This window comes from Mustela putorius, unplaced genomic scaffold (genome assembly GCF_011764305.1).
Source record: "Mustela putorius furo isolate JIRA1106 unplaced genomic scaffold, ASM1176430v1.1 tig00000253_pilon_pilon_pilon, whole genome shotgun sequence".
In the NCBI taxonomy this organism is placed as follows: domain Eukaryota; kingdom Metazoa; phylum Chordata; class Mammalia; order Carnivora; family Mustelidae; genus Mustela; species Mustela putorius.
This window is the reverse complement of record NW_025421329.1, coordinates 4,003,213-4,024,737: the sequence shown is the minus strand read 5'-3', so window position 1 is coordinate 4,024,737 and position 21,525 is coordinate 4,003,213. Positions and strand designations below refer to the sequence as shown.

Sequence of the window (21,525 nt, the reverse complement as noted above, 5' to 3'; positions counted from 1 at the left end):
AATTATAAATGAAATTGTTTTCTTAATTTCTCCTTCTGCTACTTTACTATTAGCATATGGAAATGCAACAGATTTCTGTATATTAATTTTATATCTTGCAACTCTACTGAATTCATTTATCAGTTCTAGTAGATTTTTCATGGAGTCTTTAGGGTTTTCTATATAATATTGCCTGCAAATAGTGAAAATTCTTTAGTAAAGAATTTGTAAATTTGGATAATTTTTACTTCTTTTTCTTGTCTGATTACTATGGCTAGGACTAATATATTCTATATTCTATATTGAATATATTCTATACTCTTCTATATTGAATAAAAGTGCTGACAGTTGACATCCTTGTCTTGTTCTTGACCTTAAGGGAAAGGCTCTCAGTTTTTCACCATTGTGTATAATTTTTGCTATGAGTTCTTCATGAGTGGCCTTTATTATGTTGAGGTATATTCCCTCTAAACCTACTTTGTTGAAGTTTTTCTTTTTTTAATCATAAGTGGATGTTGTACTTTGTCAAATTATTTTTATGCATATATTGAAATGCTCATATGATTTTCATTCTTTCTCTTGTTGATGTGATGTACCATGTTACCATGTTAATTGATCCAGGAATTTTGAATCACACTTGTATCCCAGGAATATGTCCTTCTTGATCATGGTGAATAATTTTTTAAAATGTTTGTTTGGATTCAGTTTGCTAATATTTTGTTGATGATTTTTGCATCTATGATCATCAAGATATTGGCCTGTTAGTTTTCTTTTTTCTTTTCTTTTCTTTTTCTTTTTTTTTTTTTTTGGTAGTGTCTTTATCTGGTTTTGGTATCAGGGCAATGCTGGCCTCAAAGCTTTCCTTCCTTTTCTATTTTTTTTTTGAATTGTTTGAGAAAAATAAGTATTAACTTTTATTTAAATGTTTGGTAAAATTTACCTGTGAAACCCTCTGGTCCTGGACTTTTGTTTGTGGGAGTTTTTGACTACTGGTTCAATATCATTGTTGATAATCATCTGTTTAAATATCTTATTTCTTGCTGATTCAGTTTTGGGGAGTTTTTATGTTTCTAGGAATTTATCCATTTTGTCTAGGTTGTACAATTTGTTGGCATGTGTTTTTTCGTAATATTCTTTTATAATTCAAAGAATCAGTTCCTGGTTTCATTGATCTGTTTTTTTGTTTTTCTAGTTTCTATTTCATTTGTTTCTTCTCTAATCTTTATTATTTCCTTCCTTCTACTGTTGCATCTCAAGAGGGTGGAACCTTCAACAGTATCAGTTACTGAAAGATCATGTTAATTGGAGCCTCCACTGACCCAGTCTAGACATGTAGCATGAGTAAACAGTAAACACTTGTATATTAGATCACTGGAACTTGAGGGTAAATGTGTTTTGTTACTGCAACATAAACCCGTGCATTTTTTTTAAACTAATGTATCTTAACTAATATTTTTATTATTCACAACATTCTGGTAGGAAATGCCAGGAACTCAACATAATATAGTTTGAGGAACACTGTTTCAATTCACTAAATTTGTAAACTCGCTACAATTATTCATAGAGTAGAGACAGACAAGGAGAATAAATATAGAATTAAGAAGGAGAAAATGCACAAGGAATAGGTATTATCATCACCTATTCTGCTCATGCAAAAGTTATAAGGTATTTGTGAAACTAGTATATACTTTCATTTTTTTTTGTTTATATCTTTTCAAACTTTATATTTTTAAATATATACAGATACAAAATAAATTTTAATATAGATTCATTTTGTATATACATAGTGGATGTAATATATATAATTAAAAACTGCTGTTCTTTCAAAGATAAAGTCAAGTCACTCTTTTAGCTTTGAAATCTTAGGCATTTATTTGCAGGCATTTGTGTTTTCATTGTGATTCCATGATAAAGATTACAAGTTAAGGCAATTTATTTCCAGACATTTAGATTTTTATTGTTATTTAATCATAGAGATGGTAAAATAGAGGTACTTAATGAAGGTTAAGTGACTTGCCCAGGCCACATGATTAAACGGTAGGGAATTTACTTGAGTGCTCCTATATAAGTCAAATGATATATTTTAGCCCAGGAGAATATGATCCTTACCTGAATTAGTCTATTTCTGAGATGCCTTGTCTTACTTAAAAGGATTCACTTTATTAAGTTTTAGAAGAATTTGATTTGGTCCACACTGGAGTGCCACCTGGTACTCTCATGATTAGCATTGATGATTACTCATTGATTTTGGTTCTTTGATTAAAATTTTTCATAATTAAACATCAACCAGTTGCAGATGTGTGAACAAATTATCGAGTGAATTGAAATTACCTCAAAAGGCCAGATTGAAAACTGGTTGGTCTGGTGATTTTGGTCATGTGAATAGCTGGATTAGATTGCTCCAAGGAAAACAAACTGATTGCTGAGAGAGCAGTGTACACAAACCAATCAACTAGATTTCAGAGTGATGCAGTCAAGCCACATAAACACAGTCTTCAAATAGCCTTCCTTGTGAGAGACTCTTTTTCATTTAACCTGAATGGTATTTTGGGGATTTGGGGTGCTTTATAATTTCCTTTCAGTATGGGGTCAGTGTGAGATACTCCCCAGAGTCTATATTAATAGATTTATATCATATTGGACAAAGGATTCTGAGCTTTGCCATTTTTTGTCCTATTCAACATTTTTATTAAGAGCTGGTTGAGGACACTGATGTTGATCATAATCATAGATGACAAGAAGCAGAAAGGAGACCAAATAAGGATCCAGTAAAATCTTTACGAGCCATAATGATGAACTCTAACAAAATGAAAAAAATAAAAAAATAAACCTAGGTCCTTGATTTAGGATCAATACCCCAGTCCTCCAAAGATGGACTGATTTGTGTATATTTGAGAAGACACTAGAAATTTTTACTAGTTGTAAGGTCAGTATTAGTGAATAAAAAGAGCTGTGACCTCTAAGAAAGCTAATGTGACCCCATGGTGTATTAATAGAAAAATAGCTTCCAAAATATAGAAAGTGAAAATCCAGTGCTATTCAAAAATCATTATACTGGAGCTGGATTGTGTTAGTTCTCACACAGTGTTCAAAGAGGTATGATCAGGAAATGAGCATGAGATTTAATTAAAACACCTGAAAGAATCAGAAATGCTTACTCTAAAGAAGGTCCAGGGTTCATGATTACCATTTTTAAATGTCTGAAGGGTTCTCACATGGAAGATGAAATCATTTGATTTGGGAAGCAGAATGTGGATTGTGGACTAACGCTTTAAGGAGGTAGCTTTGGGACTGCCTTAAGAAAGAACTTTTATGTGGTCTATCTTGGCAAGGTGTGAAGTCAGGGGTTAGTCATAGAGGTGTCTTGCCAGATGGTAGGTCATTCCATCTCAGGAGGTTGTACAGTGGGGATTACAAAATGTCTCCCTAAACAAATTTGTTCTGTTGACATATTTTCTTTAGCTTTCTAGTGTGTTAAGAATTTTTTAATTTTTCACTAATATTTTTAAAAGCACAATGACTTTACATAGAGGTTGGTATTTTCTGATTTTGTTTTAAAATTAAGAAATCTGGCAACCATAGGCCTTCATTATCGTGAGGTAACAATCCGTTGAAGGAAAGCATCAGCTTCTGCCTTTTGACAGGGTGGGTACTCTGTGATTATCCAGACCATACCACTCCTTCTTGTGTTCTGCAGCTGGAGGCAGAAGGTATTTGTTATTTGTCCTTTCATTTGAGTTACTGCTTTGTTTACAACCAAACCACTTCAGTTTGTAGCTTACTTGCCTGGCCTCTCTAGGCTTCCTTTTGTGATCCTGGCCGGACACACCAATTAACTGTGTTAAAGCATAGGACTTATTTAGATATCAGTGGTTTTCAAATTTATATTTTTAGTTGAATTACCTCCACTATTCCACACCCACCTTGCCAAAAGAATCTTACACCAAATCTCAAGTCATAAAACATGAGAAAGAAGACATTCTTTTTAAAGGTGGATGAATAACCTCTATCTCAATATTTAACATTTACCCTAAGGCAACAAATGAAATTTTAGGACTCTGATGGACTGGTTTGAACAGCACAGGACTTGGAATTCTCTTTTAAAAGATGAAAATACTAACATAAATGGTAGTTCTAAACACTTTGGAGTATTTTTTTTTAAGATTTTATTTATTTATTTGACAGAGAAAGATCACAAGTAGATGGAGAGGCAGGCAGAGAGAGAGAGAGAGAGAGAGAGAGAGAAGCAGGCTCCCTGCTGAGCAGAGAGCCCAATGCGGGACTCGATCCCAGGACCCTGAGATCATGACCTGAGCAGAAGGCAGCGGCATAACCCACTGAGCCACCCAGGCGCCCCTGGAGTATTGTTTTAAAGGAAAAAAAGTCCCATTTCTGAGATAAAAATAAAGATATGCAAAGGAAGGAGCACAACCTAGTGGGAATATCTGGGATTTAGTCCTGGCTTTGACATTAACCATTTGGAGGGACTTCCAGCCCGCTGGAATCTCAGATACCAAGATTTGGAGGGGAATTTTGGAGACCAACTGGTCTATGCTCCTCACTGTACAGATAGGGAAACTGAAGACTGGAAGATAAAATAATTTGTTTAAGCTAACTTGGCTACTGGGTGTCAGAGCTAGTATTCAAGCCAAAGAATGACCTCACATCGCCCTCTCCCCGTGCTCCTTTTCTCCATGGTAGACAATCTTTTGAGTCTCTTTCCACACAATGGGTTTGAATCACTTTGTTTTTCTTCTACTCTCTTGGGAGGGCTTTCTTCTGCCATTTCTGAGGTGTCCTTACAAACTAACATCCATTAAGCAATTCTTTACATGGGGTGAGCTGCTATCCCTTTTCAAGGGGAATGGAAAATGGAAAATTGTTTTGTCTTACCTGTTTTCTCTTGGGCAATAAGTTCTTTATTGCTAAATGGGACATACTTGCTGCAGGGAAGATAGAAAACACAACATTTTTGGTACAGATAATGGGAAACCTATTAGATAAATTCCAGCAACCAGGCTGTTATTCAAACATGAATCTCTTTCTATAACTGCCGTTTACTCATTTTTAGACCTGGCTTCACTCATGTCCTCTCCTCAACCCGTAAGGGTTTGAAACTATTGTAAATGGTAGGAATTCAATTCCATTCATTTTCAAAATTTCCTTGGCTTGTATTTAAGAGCATGAAGTCTGTTTATAGATGAAAATGTGATTGCAAACATGTCAATGGGCATCATAAAGGAAAAATGGCTAAACCAATGAAAAATACCTGAAGAGAGTTTTAAAGAATGGAGGGTTTTTAAAAACCTTTTTGAGACATATCCAACTCCAAAGCTAACTGTCTCACAAAATATTATCTCAGGAAAATTCAGTAGCTAGATAGACATACCTATTTTAGCCACTTGTTTATATCTTCATTAAGGAACACTAATAGTCTCCTTTAGCTAAGCATTGAATAAAATGCATTCTGGAGCTGTGGTTTAAGGAGTGAGCAATTACTCTCTAGATAGATTTTGAATCTTAACAGGAAATTATTTTAAGAACTCTATCTTTCTGAAATCCATGCAAATGTGATCAGAATTGAATCAACATAGCTTGCATTTTTATTTTTCTTAATTGGAGATTAAGTTTTCTTCCTTTGGGTTTACAGTCAAACTGGATGTTTCTCATGGTTTTCATAGCTTCTGAAAATTAGAAAAGAAGTACCCAACTTTGACTCTCCATTTCAATAGGCTGTTTTCCAGTTATTTCACCCAGGAGCTCCCAGAACCAGGTCTTTGCTCTGAGATATTACCTATTTGTGCTTGAGGTTTTAAAAGCTTGATTCTTATCCATTCTGAGTCAAATAGGATTCACTGTTTTAAAGCATACCACCCAGCCCAGACACAGCAGTGTCCATGAAATAAAACTCATGCTACCATTTTTACTTCACAAGCTCATGTGTGTACTATAAATTTCAATACTTCTTGAGAAAAAAGCTAGATTAGAGAAAAAACTGAAGAAACTTATTGATACCGCAAGGTGGTATTATTAAGGAATAGGTCTAGGGATAGTCAAGTTACTCTGGTAAAATTTGAATGAGGTAGGACACATTGACTCAATTAGTCTTTGCTTGATCGCCAATCCTCTTTCTACTTCATTTGTCACTTCTCTGTGTTGTTACTGGTCCTCAGTTATCTTCTAGACTTCTGAGTGTTAAAGCCCTAGGACTCAGTCCCATATAGCTTATCTTTCCTATTTACACTCATTTCTTAGATAACTTCAACTGACCTCATGGCATTGAGTGCTATCAGTATGTGGGTGACTCCCAATTTATGTCTCCAATTCCCATCTCTGTCCTAGCTTTTTCTTTCTCCCTTTCTTCCTTTCTTCCTCCCTTCCTCTGTCTCTTTCTTTGTTTGTGTATTTCTTTTTGTTTGTTTTTTTTTTTTTTTTTTTAAAGTAGGCTCCATGAGCAACATGAGGCTTGAACTCAGGACCCTGAGATCAAGAGTCACATGCTGTACATACTGAGCTAGCCAGTTGCCCCCATTTCCTAAATCTTTAAATCATTTGCCTATTTTGCCTCTCCACTTGGATATTCAATGCAAATTTCAAAAGTTAACATGCGTCAAACTAAATTCCTGATTCCCTGCTCTCTCCCCATCAACCTGCTTCTCTGCATTTTGTCCACCAATATAAATACTGACTCGACACTGTCCCCATCTCCACCTTGCCTTCTCCCTTTCTTTCCCATTCCTTATCTGATCTATTAGTAAAAAAAAAAAAAAAATTGGCAAATTTGAGGACTCTAACTTTACAATATATCCCCAAATTTGACTTGATTCTCACTACCTCCACTAACTTCTACCCTGGCCTAAGCCACTGGCCTTTCTCATCTGGAATGTTGCGGTTGCCTAGCACTGATCTCCCTGGTTTCCAGTTGTGCCCTCTACGCCCCCGCACCCATAGTCTATTATTCACTCTGAGTCAAAGAAATCCCATTTCATTCAGAGTGAATACATAGTCCTTACCTGACCTAGAATGTCTTCCATGGTCTAGCTCTCTTGTTCTTCTCTGACCTGATTTCTTTCTGTTTTCCTCAGCTCATTTCTTCTTAGCCTTACTGATATTCTTGTTTTTAAAACACATCAAGTGAAATAAATAAATAAATAAAACACATCAAGTGTGCCTGGACACCTGGCCTTTACCCTTAGTAGTACCTCTGCTGGGTATGCCCTTTCTCCAGACAGCCACACGAACACCTTCTTTAACCATCTTCAGGTCTATATGTAAATGTCACCTTACTAGAATAGACAGTACTGGAGGTTTTTTATAAAACAAAACACTCCTTCCTCTGGCACTGTCTCTTCCTCCTACTTTGGTCTATTCATCTTCATAACACATTCACCAACAGTTGTGTAATTGCTTTATAATCTGGCCTTTGTCTCTCTTCTTCCATCCCCACTAGTATATAAGTTTCTTGGGAGAAGAACTTTGTCTGGTTTGTTCCTTATTGTGTCCTAGTACTTGGAAGAGTGCTCAGCATGTAGTTGAGGTCAGTAAATATTTATTGAATGAATAAGTGGTTTGCTAGCAAGCACCTAGATAATGTAATTGCACTGTGAATTTAATAAGCGTACAGAAAATGCTCAGTTTTAGAGGAAATAAGAAATATTTTAGGTATTTAAAGACATTTCCTTTTGCATCTTGGGGAAGTTAAAGGAAGGAATCAGGTAAGGTGGGTCAGGAAAATTTACCCTACAAACATTGAAGATTTTGCCTCCATGTCCTAAAAGCTTGCCAGCTCACCATCTGAGCCTTCATCCTGTTGTGAGTTAGGAAGATGATACAGAACCACTTTTTTCTCTTTGTGTTGCTTTTCTTTGCACTGAGACTTGTTAAAATTCTCATAAAGAAAGTTAAAACTCCCCAGAGATCTCTGGGCTAACTGGAATGGTGTCTCCCAGAGTGTTCCTCCTTCTCTTTTGGTAAGCATGACAGCGTGAACAGTAGTAATCATTTAAAAATATACTCATAACATCTAGGAAAAAACAGCCCTCCTCATTAGCAGCTTTCTTTGTGCCTTTCTAAATCCATGGCAAATAATTCTCCCCTATTCCCCACGAATACTTAATTATAGCACTAGCAGCAGCTCTTTGAGGCAGAAAGCCAGGCATAACTGCAATGCCCAGAGGAGATACTGAAAGTCAGTCCCTGCTGCATAATATAACCAGCAGATTAGGACAGATTAGCTTTTCCCACAGGTTGGAGCCTTACTGAAGACTTCTGCTTTCTCTCCCAACACATTTCTTCCCCTGATACTGTCAAACCATTTTCAAAATGTATGCCCCATGGAAGGTTTACACCTGAGCCCACATCTTAATGAGGTGTCTAGAAAGTGGATTTGGTCACCAGCTGGGAAGGCAAGACTGAATGTGCTCCCCATGGGTCTCTTGGCTTCATTGTTTGGGCTCAGAGTATGGTCAAAGTTGTGTGCCTATGTATTCATGCTTCCCTCTAAGCTAAATGCAATGCCTGGAGGAGGGCAATGAGGGGATGCTGGGTTTCCTAGAGGGAGCTGCTGACCCTAGAAGGCATGTTAACTTTTCCAGAAAGGTCAAAGCTCAAGGCAGAATTTTGACCCCCATGGTCTCCAGCCCCGATGTTACTCTCATTGTTATGTTGCATCTTGTGGTAAAAGGGACTTTGCAGATGAAATTAAATTCACTAATGTGCTGACTTTAAGAGAGGGAGATTATGTCAGGTTATCTGAGTGGGCCCAATGAAGTCACATGAGCCCTTAAGCCAAAGAGGAGGCAGAAGGTGTGAAGCATAGAAAGGATTGGAGTGCATCATTGGTTTCAAGTTGGAGGGACCCAGGTCCTCCATTTTCAATCATATGCCCAGCTAACATTCTTAGAAGCATCTTTTACACAAGGAACTCTCCATCTCAGAGTGCATTTCCAGGAAATCCAAGATAAGACATTATCTTTGTTTATATTTGCAAAGGAATCCTACAGTAGGATTCTGAAGTGGGTGAAGTGGAAACTACACATGGTCAAAATTAACTTGGCAAACTTCTTAAGAAAGTCAGAAATCAGTGTGTTTCATCTCCATACATCACCCACAGGAATCTGATCCCATTACATTCTTTGCACAGAGGAGCAGGGAAAATTAATTTATGAAACACAAGTCAGTGACAGAGCAGCACCATGCAGTGGTGAAGATTCCTTACAAACTGTGGGAAGAGCCTCCCGTAAGTTCTCATTTCCTCACCTGTAAACTGAGAATCGGACAGTATGTAATTCACGAGTGATGCTGGAAGTTAAACAAGAGGATGCATGATAAGTTCTCAGCAAAGCATTGGGTTGTAGGATTTGTGACTATAGCTGTGGATTTCATCCCCCTCATATTCTCTCAGCCTTCCACTGGGTTCACTAGTGAGTACTGACAGCTTTTCCCGTCAGGCATCTCCATCTCTGTCTCTCTGCTCTGGGACCTTTTCCAGCATCTTGGAACATGCATCACATCTACAGCAGCGTGTGCAGAGCAGCCCAAAGTGTTAGAGATTTAACATCTGGGGTCATCTCAAACATGAGAAACAGAGATAGCAGGTTAATCATCCATTAATCAACTTCATTCTTTGTAGGGCAAGTCTGAAGCACATTCTACACAACCACCTCAGAGAGTCCCCAGTGGGACTGAACCTCAGGTGCCTACGATGAAAACCTATGAAAATATCCACTCTCTGTATGCTTTCCTCACTTTCTTTTTTCATTTCACTCTTTCCCATGTGCTTCCTAGGACCAGGCACCCATATAAATGACCCTCTCCTGAGTTCTTGTCTCAGGTGTTCCTTTTTGCTGGAACTCAAATAAAGCAGCAGCATCTAACACACATTTACTCTTCTTACAACTATTACCAAATTAAAGTGAGAGGAAACCCCGGAGCCTTCCTCTCTGTTCTTTCCTGACTCAATGATCTGGTTCCTGCAGAAATGTCATGAGCAGGACCAGTGAAGGACTGTGTCCTTGCCTTCCCTTCACCAACGTGCTGAAGGTCACAAGCTGGCTGGCTGGGTACGTAGAGGTCTGAGCCAAGATCCCTTTCTAATGGATTTCACTGTATTCACTTGCATTGATAGCTCATTTTTTATAAAACAACATTCCTCTTAGCGCCTGAGACACACAACACATTCTGGAAGTGTGTGTTCGCTGCTTATGGATTCTTGAGGAGAGGAAATAAGGTGGAGAGAGGAGGGAAGAAAAACTAGAAGAAAGGAGGAAGAAATGGTATCTGCTTAACTTTGCTATGCACTACTTTTGGTTATTTGCCCCTTTAGTGTGGGAAATATGGTTTCCTTTTTTATGAGAGAAAATTGAGCTGTTTCCTATTATTTCTTATTTATAATAGGAAAGCTCTGGGTCCTGAAGGGGGTCACATGGTTCAGGTGATATTGAGACACCATTAGAAGGTGGATGGGGAGTGCAGCATTGGGTGTGGGGCTGGGTCTCACTCACTTTCCACCAATCAAAATATTTTTATTTTTTAAAATTTTCCTGTGCTTCTGTCTCTCTTTCTATATCTTCTTCTTCACAGTGTAATTTCAATATCACTTAATTTCCATTCTATATGTCTTCAGTTTACTTTATTTCTGTTTAGGGTGGATATGTCAGAGACACATAAATGAACACTTATTAGCCCAGGGTGAGGAAGGAGTCTCCCTTAGAAATTCTGGCTAATCTGTACTTCTAACCTCAAAAGTTAAAAGAGAATTTGTTCTACATTCAGACTCTACCTATGGTTAAGTCTACCTATGGTTAAGTCTACTTGCACAGCTTTATTCATGGACCACTGGTCTGTCATGATCATGCATCATGGACAGTCCTTTCCCTATGAGAATCCCAATTCCAAATAGGCTGTCCCCTTGTCCAACCAGGAGCCCTAAATCCAGATTTAACAAGATGGTCTTCATTTTTGGGGACTTGATCTGCTTCCACAAATTCATGTATGATTTCATATCTCTATTTCAGGAAAGAATAACACCTGTTGGTCCAACTCATGCTACCACAAAATAAGAAAATGATTGTTTTTTAAAAAATAAGTAAAATATAATTAAATCTATCTGCTTCCTTTTCTCGCCCCTCAATGAGACCTTTGGAAGATAGATTGTTATAAGTCCTATTTCTTTCTTTCTTTCTTTCTTTTCTTCTTTCTTTTTCTTCTCCTTCTTCTTCTTCTTCTTTCTCTTCTTCTTTTTTAAGATTTTATTTATTTATTTTAGAGAGAGATAGAGAGCATGAATGGGGGTGGGGCAGAGGGCAAGGGAAAGGATCTCAAGCAGACTCTGGGCTGAATGAGGAGCCAGACTTGGGGCTTGAGCTCATGACCCTGATATGACCTGAGTCAAAATCAAGAGTCAAATTCTCAAGCAACTGAGTACCCAGGTTCTCCAGTCCTATACATTTCTTAGAGCAACACCTCACCATTTGAGATGTAACAAATATAAAGACCAAAAACTCCCCTACTTTTTGGGCATAAATTCTTTTAAAAAGACACTAAAACTATCTAATTTCTATTTTTACCCAGCGTCCAGGTGGAGAGGCTCTCATGCATTTACTGTGATGGTGAGGACACCCCAAATTCTACTAGTCACCCACTGCCTGAAGATTTGATCAAAATCAAAACCAAGCCAAACCAAACCAAACAGAACTCCCCAAAAGTGCAAGAAGACATTTTTACTCTATGGGATTTTCCTATTTGAAAACAGATTTCCTCCCAAGATAATGGTGTTATTTCTTCTCTTCCCAATTTTTTTTTTAAAGATTTTATTTATTTATTTGACAGAGAGAGATCACAAGTAGGCAGAGAGGCAGGTAGAGAGAGAGAGGAGGAAGCAGGTCCCTGCTGAGCAGAGAGCCCGATGTGGGACTTGATCCCAGGACTCTGAGATCATGACCTGAGCTGAAGGCAGTGGCTTAACCCACTGAGCTACCCAGGTGCCCCCAATTTTTAATCTAAATAATCAAATAGTTATATAATACTATAAATCAAAGATACAATACATACAATGGCACCTCATTATCATAATAAGTTACATGACTGATGCAAGATATTTGAAAAGGATTGTAAGCTAAGAACTTAGCAATTGTGACAAAATATTGTGTTACTTGTGGAAGAAAAGATAAATGAATTTCTTTGCTTGCACTGAACTGCTGAAGTTCTAGTATTTTTTTCAGAAAGATGTCTTTAGATTGTGAATAACTTGCTATGTTATTATGCTGATCATTTCATGGGCTTCTTCAGAACATGCTTTCTAGGTCATCAATGCTTAATCTTTCTGATCTGAGTCTATGTACAGCTCTATAAGGTGTTCACCAATCACAGCTAAATTACTCCATCTGAGCTAGATCTAAAACCATTATCATATCATGTCAGAAAAGAACCCAGAGCAATTGCAAGCTATTCTCAGCTTCTGTCAACCACCTGATTTTCAAGCATGATAATAAATCCATTTTTAAAAATAATATCAATTATTGTATTATTAAATCCTATGAACAAAGGAAGTTTGGTTCACTCATTATTCAGATTTTTACCAACAACCAACAAATCACACCACTCTTTCCCAGTTAATTTTAAAGAATGGGAAAAATTATTTGTTCTGGTGGTATGGTTCTATGAAAAGGCTGTAGACCTCTCCAGGGAAACTAACATTTGTTGGGGATCTGAAGCACCCTAAAAATTCCACATATATGCTCCTAAAAGACTCATAAGAACAAAAGTAGATCACTACTGGATCATGTGTCTGTCATTTATATTATTAGACACATGGATATGTTTGTTCGAAGAAGAAGCTAGAAAGATTCAGCTTCCATATAAAGAATGCAGGGGAGACATCATCCATTCTTTGAGATGGGGAACTGAGGAAAGTTTCCAGCAAACTGATAGGAGTTTCTGAGTTGCAAGATTGGAAGAGGATTTAAAAATGATTTCAAGGCAGAAAACATGAACAGACATTTAGGCAAAGAAGACATCCAAATGGCCAACAGACATACGAAAAAGTGCTCAACATCACTCAGCATTAGGGAAATACAAATCAAAACCACAATGAGATACCACCCCACACCAGTCAGAATGGCTAAAATTAACAAGTCAGGAAATGACAGATGTTGATGAGGAGGCAGAGAAAGGGGAACCCTCCTACACTGTTGGTGGGAATGCAAGCTGGTGAACACTCTGGAAAACAGTATGGAGGTTCCTCATAAAGTCGAAAATAGAGCTACCCTGTGACCCAGCAATTGCACCATTGGGTATTTACCCTAAAGATACAAATGTGATCTGAAGGGGCACATGCACCCGAATGTTTATATCAGCAATGTCCACAATAGCCAAACTACGGAAAGAACCTATATGTCCATCAACAGATGAATGGATAAAGAAGAAGTGGTGTGTGTGTGTGTGTGTGTGTGTGTGTGTGTATAATGGAATACTATGCAGCCATCCAAAGAAATGAAATCTTGCCATTTACCTAGACATGGATGAAACTAGAGGGTATTATGCTAAGCGAAATAAGTCAATCAGAGAAAGATAATTATCATATAATCTCTCTGATATGAGGAATTTGAGAGGCAGAGTGGGGAGATGTGTGGGGTAGGGAGGGGAGAAATGAAGATGGGATTGGGAGGGAGACAAACCATGAGACTCTTAATCTCACAAAACAAACTGAGGGTTTCTGAAGTTGAGGGGAATAGGGATAGAGTGGTTGGGTTATGGATATTGGGGAGGGTATGTGCTATAGTGAGTGCTGTTAAATGTGTAAGCTTGATGATTCACAGACCTGTATGTTATTTTATATGTTAATAAAAATTTTTAAAAAATGATTTCAAGAGATAATTATGTGGTCTAATAAAATTGCTTTGAAAAAGGAGTAAGTGTTTATAATTCTCAAATCAAATATAACTTCTCTCAGCAATTAACATTCAGGTTATTTATTATTAAATTATTTGGCTTCTGTGCAACTAATGTGTATTGCTCATTGAATGATGGGAGTCTTCATGTTTTTTAGTGTATCTCATTTCAGTGCTATGTCAATGCAAGCATGGTTCAACGTAACTGTGAAACCAATATTATCTTAAATAGATCTATTCTCTGAAAAAAAATAGTTTTTCAGGTACTTGTGGGACTGCGGGAGTTTGGTATATAAACTGTGGACCACAATCTGGTTTGGCTTAAAGATTTTTTGAATCACAATTTGTTGTATTACAAATCCCACAGACATTCTGGGCAGGGGATATTTTGCTCTAACCCTCATGCTGAGAAGTCATTTTTAGCTTTATTATTTCATCCTAGCTTTGGATTTACTTATTACCTCTTCACTTTATTTTAGCTACCCAAACTTTCCAAATACATTGTCCTCACTTGGCTTGTTATACCAGGACCATGACTATGATCAGCAACACAGGACTTTTAAAATTGAAAACTAGTTCTTCATGTGACAGGGCTTGGAAGTAATAAAATGGCAACTAGTTTCCTTTATCCACAATTAGGAATATTTCTAAAGGAGGAGCTAAAAAGAAGACTGTCCTGTTTCCTAAAGGGTCCACATTTTAGAACAGGTATAAAAATATAAGATGAGAAAAATGATACTATTTCATGGGTTAAAACCCTGAGGAAAAATTATTAATCATCCATTCATTTGACAGTTATTTATGGAGCATCTACTGTGGATTCAGACCTGCACTGTACAAAGACATCCAGAAAAAAACAAGACACAATTTTTGCTTTTTAGCATCTAAACAATGCCAGTCAGCATTATAATTCTTTATTATTCTTTATAATTCTTTATTATTCTTTAACTAATTATGTTATTTGAGAGTAGTTTGACACACAATGTCACTCTGCTAATTCATTTAGCAGAAAGAAAAAGGAAGGCAAGAGAACACCTTTGAAATGATCTGCATCAGAATCTATTTTCTTAGTTATCATCCTGCCTATCAGTGAATGAATATGAACATATTGAAGCAGCACTCTATTGGCCTGGACAAAAAGCAGTTATGATCTTTTTCTTTTGTTTTCTTTATACATAAAAATTACTTGCTGAATAAGGATCAACCATCCTTGAAATTTCTGTTCTGAAGCTAGAGCCAAACCAAAGTCAAGTTCTGTCTTCTACCTTTTTCCTTATTTCTTGGATTGATAGCAAACCTTGGCAATTTCTATGGCTAAAAAGCTACTGAGTGGATTCAGCTCTGACAGTCTAGCTGCTCAAACCCTCCTGCTTTTACATGCCTGGTTCCTTGGGATTTACATCCTCCTTCCCAAGCTGCAGGACAGTGAGTGAGAAAGGCCAGGGAGTGATGGGGAAACAGGATGGAGAAGGAAGCAGGGGTTGCAAGCATGAAGAAGTTGGTAGGTTTAGAAGACAACATGTTTCAGAGAATGACAAAACAACTCACTCTTAAGATGTTGGTTCACAAGATGTAATTTGCAACCTCTACCAAAGAGATAAAAGCCTGTGTCAAGAACCCTTTCTGGCTACCTTGTCCTTTCTGTTTTCTTCCTATACTATTATTATTATTATTATTATTATTATTTTATTATTATTACAGGGAATGAAAGAGAGAGGGGTAGGAGAGGGGCAGAGGGAGAAAGAGAATCCTAAGCAAGCTCTTTGGCCAGCATGGAGCCCCATGTGGGGCTCAGTACCACAACCCTGAGATCAGGACCTGGGCCAAAATCAGGAGCTGGTTGCAAAAACAACTGGGCTACCTAGACTGCCCTCTGATACTCCCATTTACTTTTCTTTTTGCAGCTTGTGTGAATGTGCTTGGGAACTCAAAGACTGAGGTGTCCTAACTCTCAACATATTTGCCCTTTCAGTTAAGATCAGTAGACCCACATGGCAGAAACCTTATATTGCTACTCTTACACCAGTCATAGTCAATGCTTTTTGTTTAAGAATATTCCTCCCCATGAGGTTGTGGAGAAAAAAAGGACCCTCATGCACTGTTGGTGGGAATGCAAACTGGTGCAGCCACTTTGGAAAACAGTATGGAGGTTCCTCAAATAATTAAAAATAGAGTTACCATATGATCTAGCAATTCCATTACTGAGTATTTACCCAAAGGATATAAAAGCACTAATTCGAAAAGAGGTATGCATCGCTATGTTTATGGTAGCATTATTTATAATAATCACATTATGGAAGCAACCCAAGTGTCCATTGATAGATGAATCGATACACAAGATGTGTTATATATGGTCAATGGAATACTACCTAGCCATAAAAAGAGGGAAATCCTGTCATTTGTAACAACATGGATGGATCTAGAGTATAACGTTAAGCAAAATAAGCCAATGAAAGAAAGACAAATACTGTATGATTTCACTCATATGTGGAATTTAAGAAACAAAACATGAACAAAGCAAAAAAGAGAAAACGAAAAACAGACTCTTAAATATAAAGAACATGTTATCAGAGAGGAGGTGGGTGGGGTGGGCTGAAATAGGTGGTGGGAGTTAAGAGTACACCTAATGTGATGAGCACTGAGTAATGTATAGAATTTTTGAATAACTATACTGTACACCTGAAAAATAACATAACACTCTATGTTAATTATACTCGAATAAAAAAAAAGAATAGTCACCCCCATATTTTGCTATCCCCTGATGCCAAAATTAGATAATCAAAAGAACATTATGCAGGATAGGGGTTAAGCTAATGTTTTAAAATGAGGCAGTCATCACTAGCAGTGTTTTTTTTTTTTCCAAAGAATTATGAGATTCATACTTTCTTTTCCCAGAATGACTTTATTATGGACCACAGCCTTGACATTTATCCTTTATGAGAGGACAGAGAAAAGGTCCAAGAGATGTATGATTTTTAGTGTCCCCACTGACTTATACAGATTATCATTAGGACAAATGATTGCCCTCAACATGTAGAGGCAGATGGCCACTAGAAAGCTTCTAGGGGGCAGTGAAGGGGGACTGTATGCCCCTTTTAGTTAAAAGAGATAATGTTTTGAGGAGAAAGACAAATTATTATAATCACTAGTGCATGACCTTTTTTATTACCTAACCTATCTTATTTTCTTCTCTTTTGGAAACATCATTCTAAACTTCAAGAATAAACATCTCAAGTAAGTGCAAGAATAAGAATATCTTAGTCTAATGGGCTCAAGGAATCTCTCTGACCCAAACAATGGGTTCTTAGTTTCCCTGTTCCTCAGGTCTCTTTCACAAATCTCTCTTTCCTTCTGCCCCAGTTTCTTTTATGTTTCTATCTTTGGATAATCTTGAAGCAACATCTTTAATCATGAAAGAGGAGAATCCAATGAGGAGAATAAATAGAATAATAATTGGCAATAAAGAATAAGATCATAGCATAGAGATGAAATTCAGGGAGAACCAGTGCCCCAGTACCACAGAGTGGTCTTTGTCTACGGGTATCTACATAAGTGAGACACAGAGGATTTCTGTCCATCGGCTTCCCGAGGGATTCCCCAAGCCTTGAATTGATACAGCCAGGTTGAAGGCTGTTATGACACAGAAAAGAGAGCTTTTTCCTTAGATAATGGTGCCAGCTTCTTCAGCAGAACCTTTAAGAATGCCTATCATGGGCTGACAGCAGGCAGCTTGGATCTTACTGTGAAAGTAGATAAAGTGGCTTCTCAGAGCAGAATTTCCACTCCAGGGAGTGGGGGATCCCCTGGGTTGAGGAGTTAAAGGAAAATTGCCTGTGGCCTATCAGTTGGTGGTCTGCTGGAGAGTCTGTTTCATCTGTATTCCTAATTAAAGCCCAAATTAAATCTAGTCAAATGTTCACATGAAAAGCCCACAAGAATGAGTTTCCAGATTCCATCAATTCAAAAAGAGTCTCATGTGTAAATCCCTAACTCAAATGTCTGACCCATTTTATACCCACTTTCCCCCAAGAGTTCTGGAGAAGAGTTATGCAGCTGTCAATGTACAGAGAGCAATTTGACTGGATTATTAATTTCCCTTTTAGTAAACTGCATGATAGAAATTATTTTACTCAATTGAATGAGTCTGTAAGTATAGGGGGAATGGCAGAAGAGATTTGATGAAGGAGGATTTGGGGATGGCCAAATTCCTATTATAGAAAAGGAACTGCTTTGCGGGTAACGTAATAAGTTTGATTGAGGAGAAGAGAATTTAAGCTTCCAGGGTGAGTATGAAATGACATCTGGATTCTAAGAGCAAAGTAAAGATTGTAAGTTAAAAATGGGGGTTATGAGCACCATCAAGGCATGAAGATAAATTAGATGAGTGTGAGAAAATATAGGAGAGAAGGGCTGAGGTGGTCTTGTGGATGCAAACACACATGGATATTGAGAAGCCTGCTGCCTATGGTGAGCTAATCACTTGTTGGCCCAGTCTTTTCTCCATGCCCCAAATGGGGCACAGCAACCTCCTCAGAGCATAGACTCACCAGTAGAAACCTTCCATAAAAAGAATAATTAAACAGTTTGGCTTCTCCCCATCCATCATTTGCCAAAACAGGTTCTGAGGCAACCAGAAGTGTAAACACAATAATGTAGGAGAAGATAGCGAGTAAAGGGATGGTATCTCTGTTTATTCCTTCCCTGCCCCATAGCCTATAAAAGACTTACTTATTATGCACAAGGTAGAGGAGTGGAGAGTCTCCAGTGTCACTCTGCTAAGGATCCATTTTGCTTATCACATACACTGAGTGTCTTTACTTCAAAATTCCCAGCCTGCCCTTGTATACATCCTGCCAGTGGGCTCAGTTGTGGCAGAAATGAAAGGCAGGTATCCAGAGAAACTCACCCTGGGGTCTCTCTCCAGCTGCTGCTTGTGATGTAGGCTGCGTCTTCTCTTGGCCTTTGCAAGGCCATTGTGATAAAAGTGGTACAGGCCTTCAGTGAAGGGAAGCTGTGGAGAGTCAATCAGACATAAGACATAATTAGCTTCTGGGGGTGGTCGCAGGATAGCAAAACTAAAGCTGAGCTTGCATGCAAGGACTCCCTGGAATGGGATGGATGTGAGAAACCTGGCAAGTTCCTATTAGACTTGGACATCTATTTCCCTATCACTGTAATTCTATTTTCTCTACTTTTTCTTATATGCTGCCCATTCACTTCTCCTCCCCAAATATCCTCCAGTATTTCCTCTATTTAATTTCCACCCTTTTAAAAAAATTTCTTTCTCCATGGAGCCTTCCCTTTACATTCACCCACACCAATTTCTCCACTCTCTTCTCTTGAACTAGTGTTTCCACTCCATGTCTGGTTGCTCCAGAATTGTGTTGTGACCTACTCCTGGCTTCACAGTCTTGTATCTTAGACTTTCTCTGTGACTCTTTGATGTCTTTCATCATATTGGGCACAGTGCAACCATATAAATCTATATCCTATGGTAAAACTATGTTTGGGGTCTTGTAATGTATAAAGACATATCAGTACAACAATAATAGCACAAAAGATGGGAAAAGAATGATAGCTATATTGGAGCTAAGATTTTGTATACTTTTGAAATTAAGTTGGTTTAAATTATTTATTATAATTTCCAGGTAATCCACCAAGAAAATAACTACAAAACATATAGTAAACTAAGCAACTAGGTAATTAAAATGTACACTAAAAGAATTTAATTCAGAAAGGCTATTACGAAAGAAAAGAAGAAAAAAGTTTTTAAGACATTTAGAAAGCACATAGTAAAATGGCAAGTGTAAATATCTTTTAAGTAGTACATTAAGTGTAAATGGATTGAAAATTCCAATCAAAAGGCAGAGATTTACAGAATGAATGAAAAAAACTCCAACCCCATTATTCAACTATATGCATCTACGAGAGACACACTTTAGATTCAAATACATAAATTGATTAAAGTCAAGAGATGTGAAAACATATACTGTATAAACAGTAACCAAAAGAGAAGAGGGCTGGCTATGCAAATAGTAGATACAGTTGATTTTAGCAAAAAGTGTAACTGTAGACAAGAAATAAAATTTTATGGTGATAGAAGAGTTAATATATAAAAAAGACAGATAATTATAAATATATATGCATGTAAAAACAAAGTCCCCAAATTCACAAAACAAAAACTGACAAATTGAGGGGAAAAATAGACAATGCATCAGTAACAGCTAGAGACTTCAACAGCCCATTTTCAATAATAGGTAGAAAAAATATGCAGACCAAAAAGTAAATTGAAACCTTGAACAAAACCAAAAACCTGCTAAACCTAAGAGACATTTATGGAATATTCTACTCAACTATAGCAGAAGTCATAATCTTCTCAAGTACACATGGAAATTTCTCTGAGATAGATCATATGTTAGGCCAAAAATCAATCTTAAACAAATTTAAAAGGAGTAAAATAACACAAAATATGTTATCTGATCACAATTTCTAATTACATTAAAAATCAATAAGAGATGAAAAATTTAGAAATTTGGATAACAACCTACTCCTAAATAATCAATGGGTCAAAGAAGAAACCACATTGACAATTCCAAAATACTTTGAGAAGCATGAAAACAAAAACACAGAATTTAAAAACTTTTGGGGTGCAGTTAAAGCAGTACTTAGAAGGAAATGTTTAAGAACTTATATCAATCCTTCAGAAACTCTTCCAAAAAAATGGAAGTTGAAGGAACACTTCCCAACTCATTCATCAAGGCCAATATTACCCTCATATGAGAAAGGTATCACAGACAAAGGTATCCCAAGAAAAGAAAACTGAAGGTCATTATCCTTCATAACTATCAGTCCATTAATCCTCATGAAAACACTAGCAAAGGGAATCCAGCAACATATGTAAAGGATTATATACCATGACCAAGTGGGATTTATCTTAGGAATGCAAAGTTGTTTTAATAGCTGAAAATCATTTAATATAATAACGATATCAATAGAATAAAGGACAAAAACCACATGATCGTCTCAATAAATACTTTTTAAAAAAACTATATATTTTAAAATTAAGTATTTTTTTAAAAGTGTTACTGAAGTGATCATTAGATAAATCCAATACTCGTTTATGTTAGAACATTCAAAAAACAGAATGAAAGGGAATTTCCTCAATCTGATAAATGTATCTATGAAAATAAATGACATCATATTTAACATTGAAAGACTGAATACTTTCCCCTTAAGATCAGATCAAGACAAGCTTGTCTGCTCTTGCCACTTATATTCAGTAGTGTACTGATAGTTCCAGCCAGGACAATAAGGCAAGAAACAAATAAAGGCATCTATATTGAAAAGAAAGAAAAAATCATCTTTATTTGCAGAAGACATAATCTTGTACATAAAAATTCTTGAGAAATCCACAAAGAAACTATTCAAATTAATAAATGAGCTCCATGTGGTTGTAATATATAAAATTAAGATCTAAAAATCAAATATATTTCTATATGCTAGGAATGACCAATCCAAGAATAGAATTAAGAAAACAATTTCATTACAATAACATGAAATAAGTAAAATATTCAGGAATAAATTTAGCAAAAGAAGTACAAAACCTGTACAGTGAAAAGTACAAAACATAACTGAAAGAAATTAAAGAAGATATAAA

At 36.9% G+C, this 21,525-nt stretch overlaps 1 protein-coding gene across 1 annotated transcript in view; it reads right to left on the bottom strand.

Moving 5' to 3' along the window:
- Positions 1 to 21,525, bottom strand: part of PCSK2 (proprotein convertase subtilisin/kexin type 2) — a 272,552-nt gene that overhangs the window by 208,962 nt on the left and 42,065 nt on the right. Inside the window, 1 exon segment of the mRNA NM_001386192.1 lies at positions 18,775 to 18,879. Coding sequence (NP_001373121.1) covers positions 18,775 to 18,879 — 105 coding nt within the window.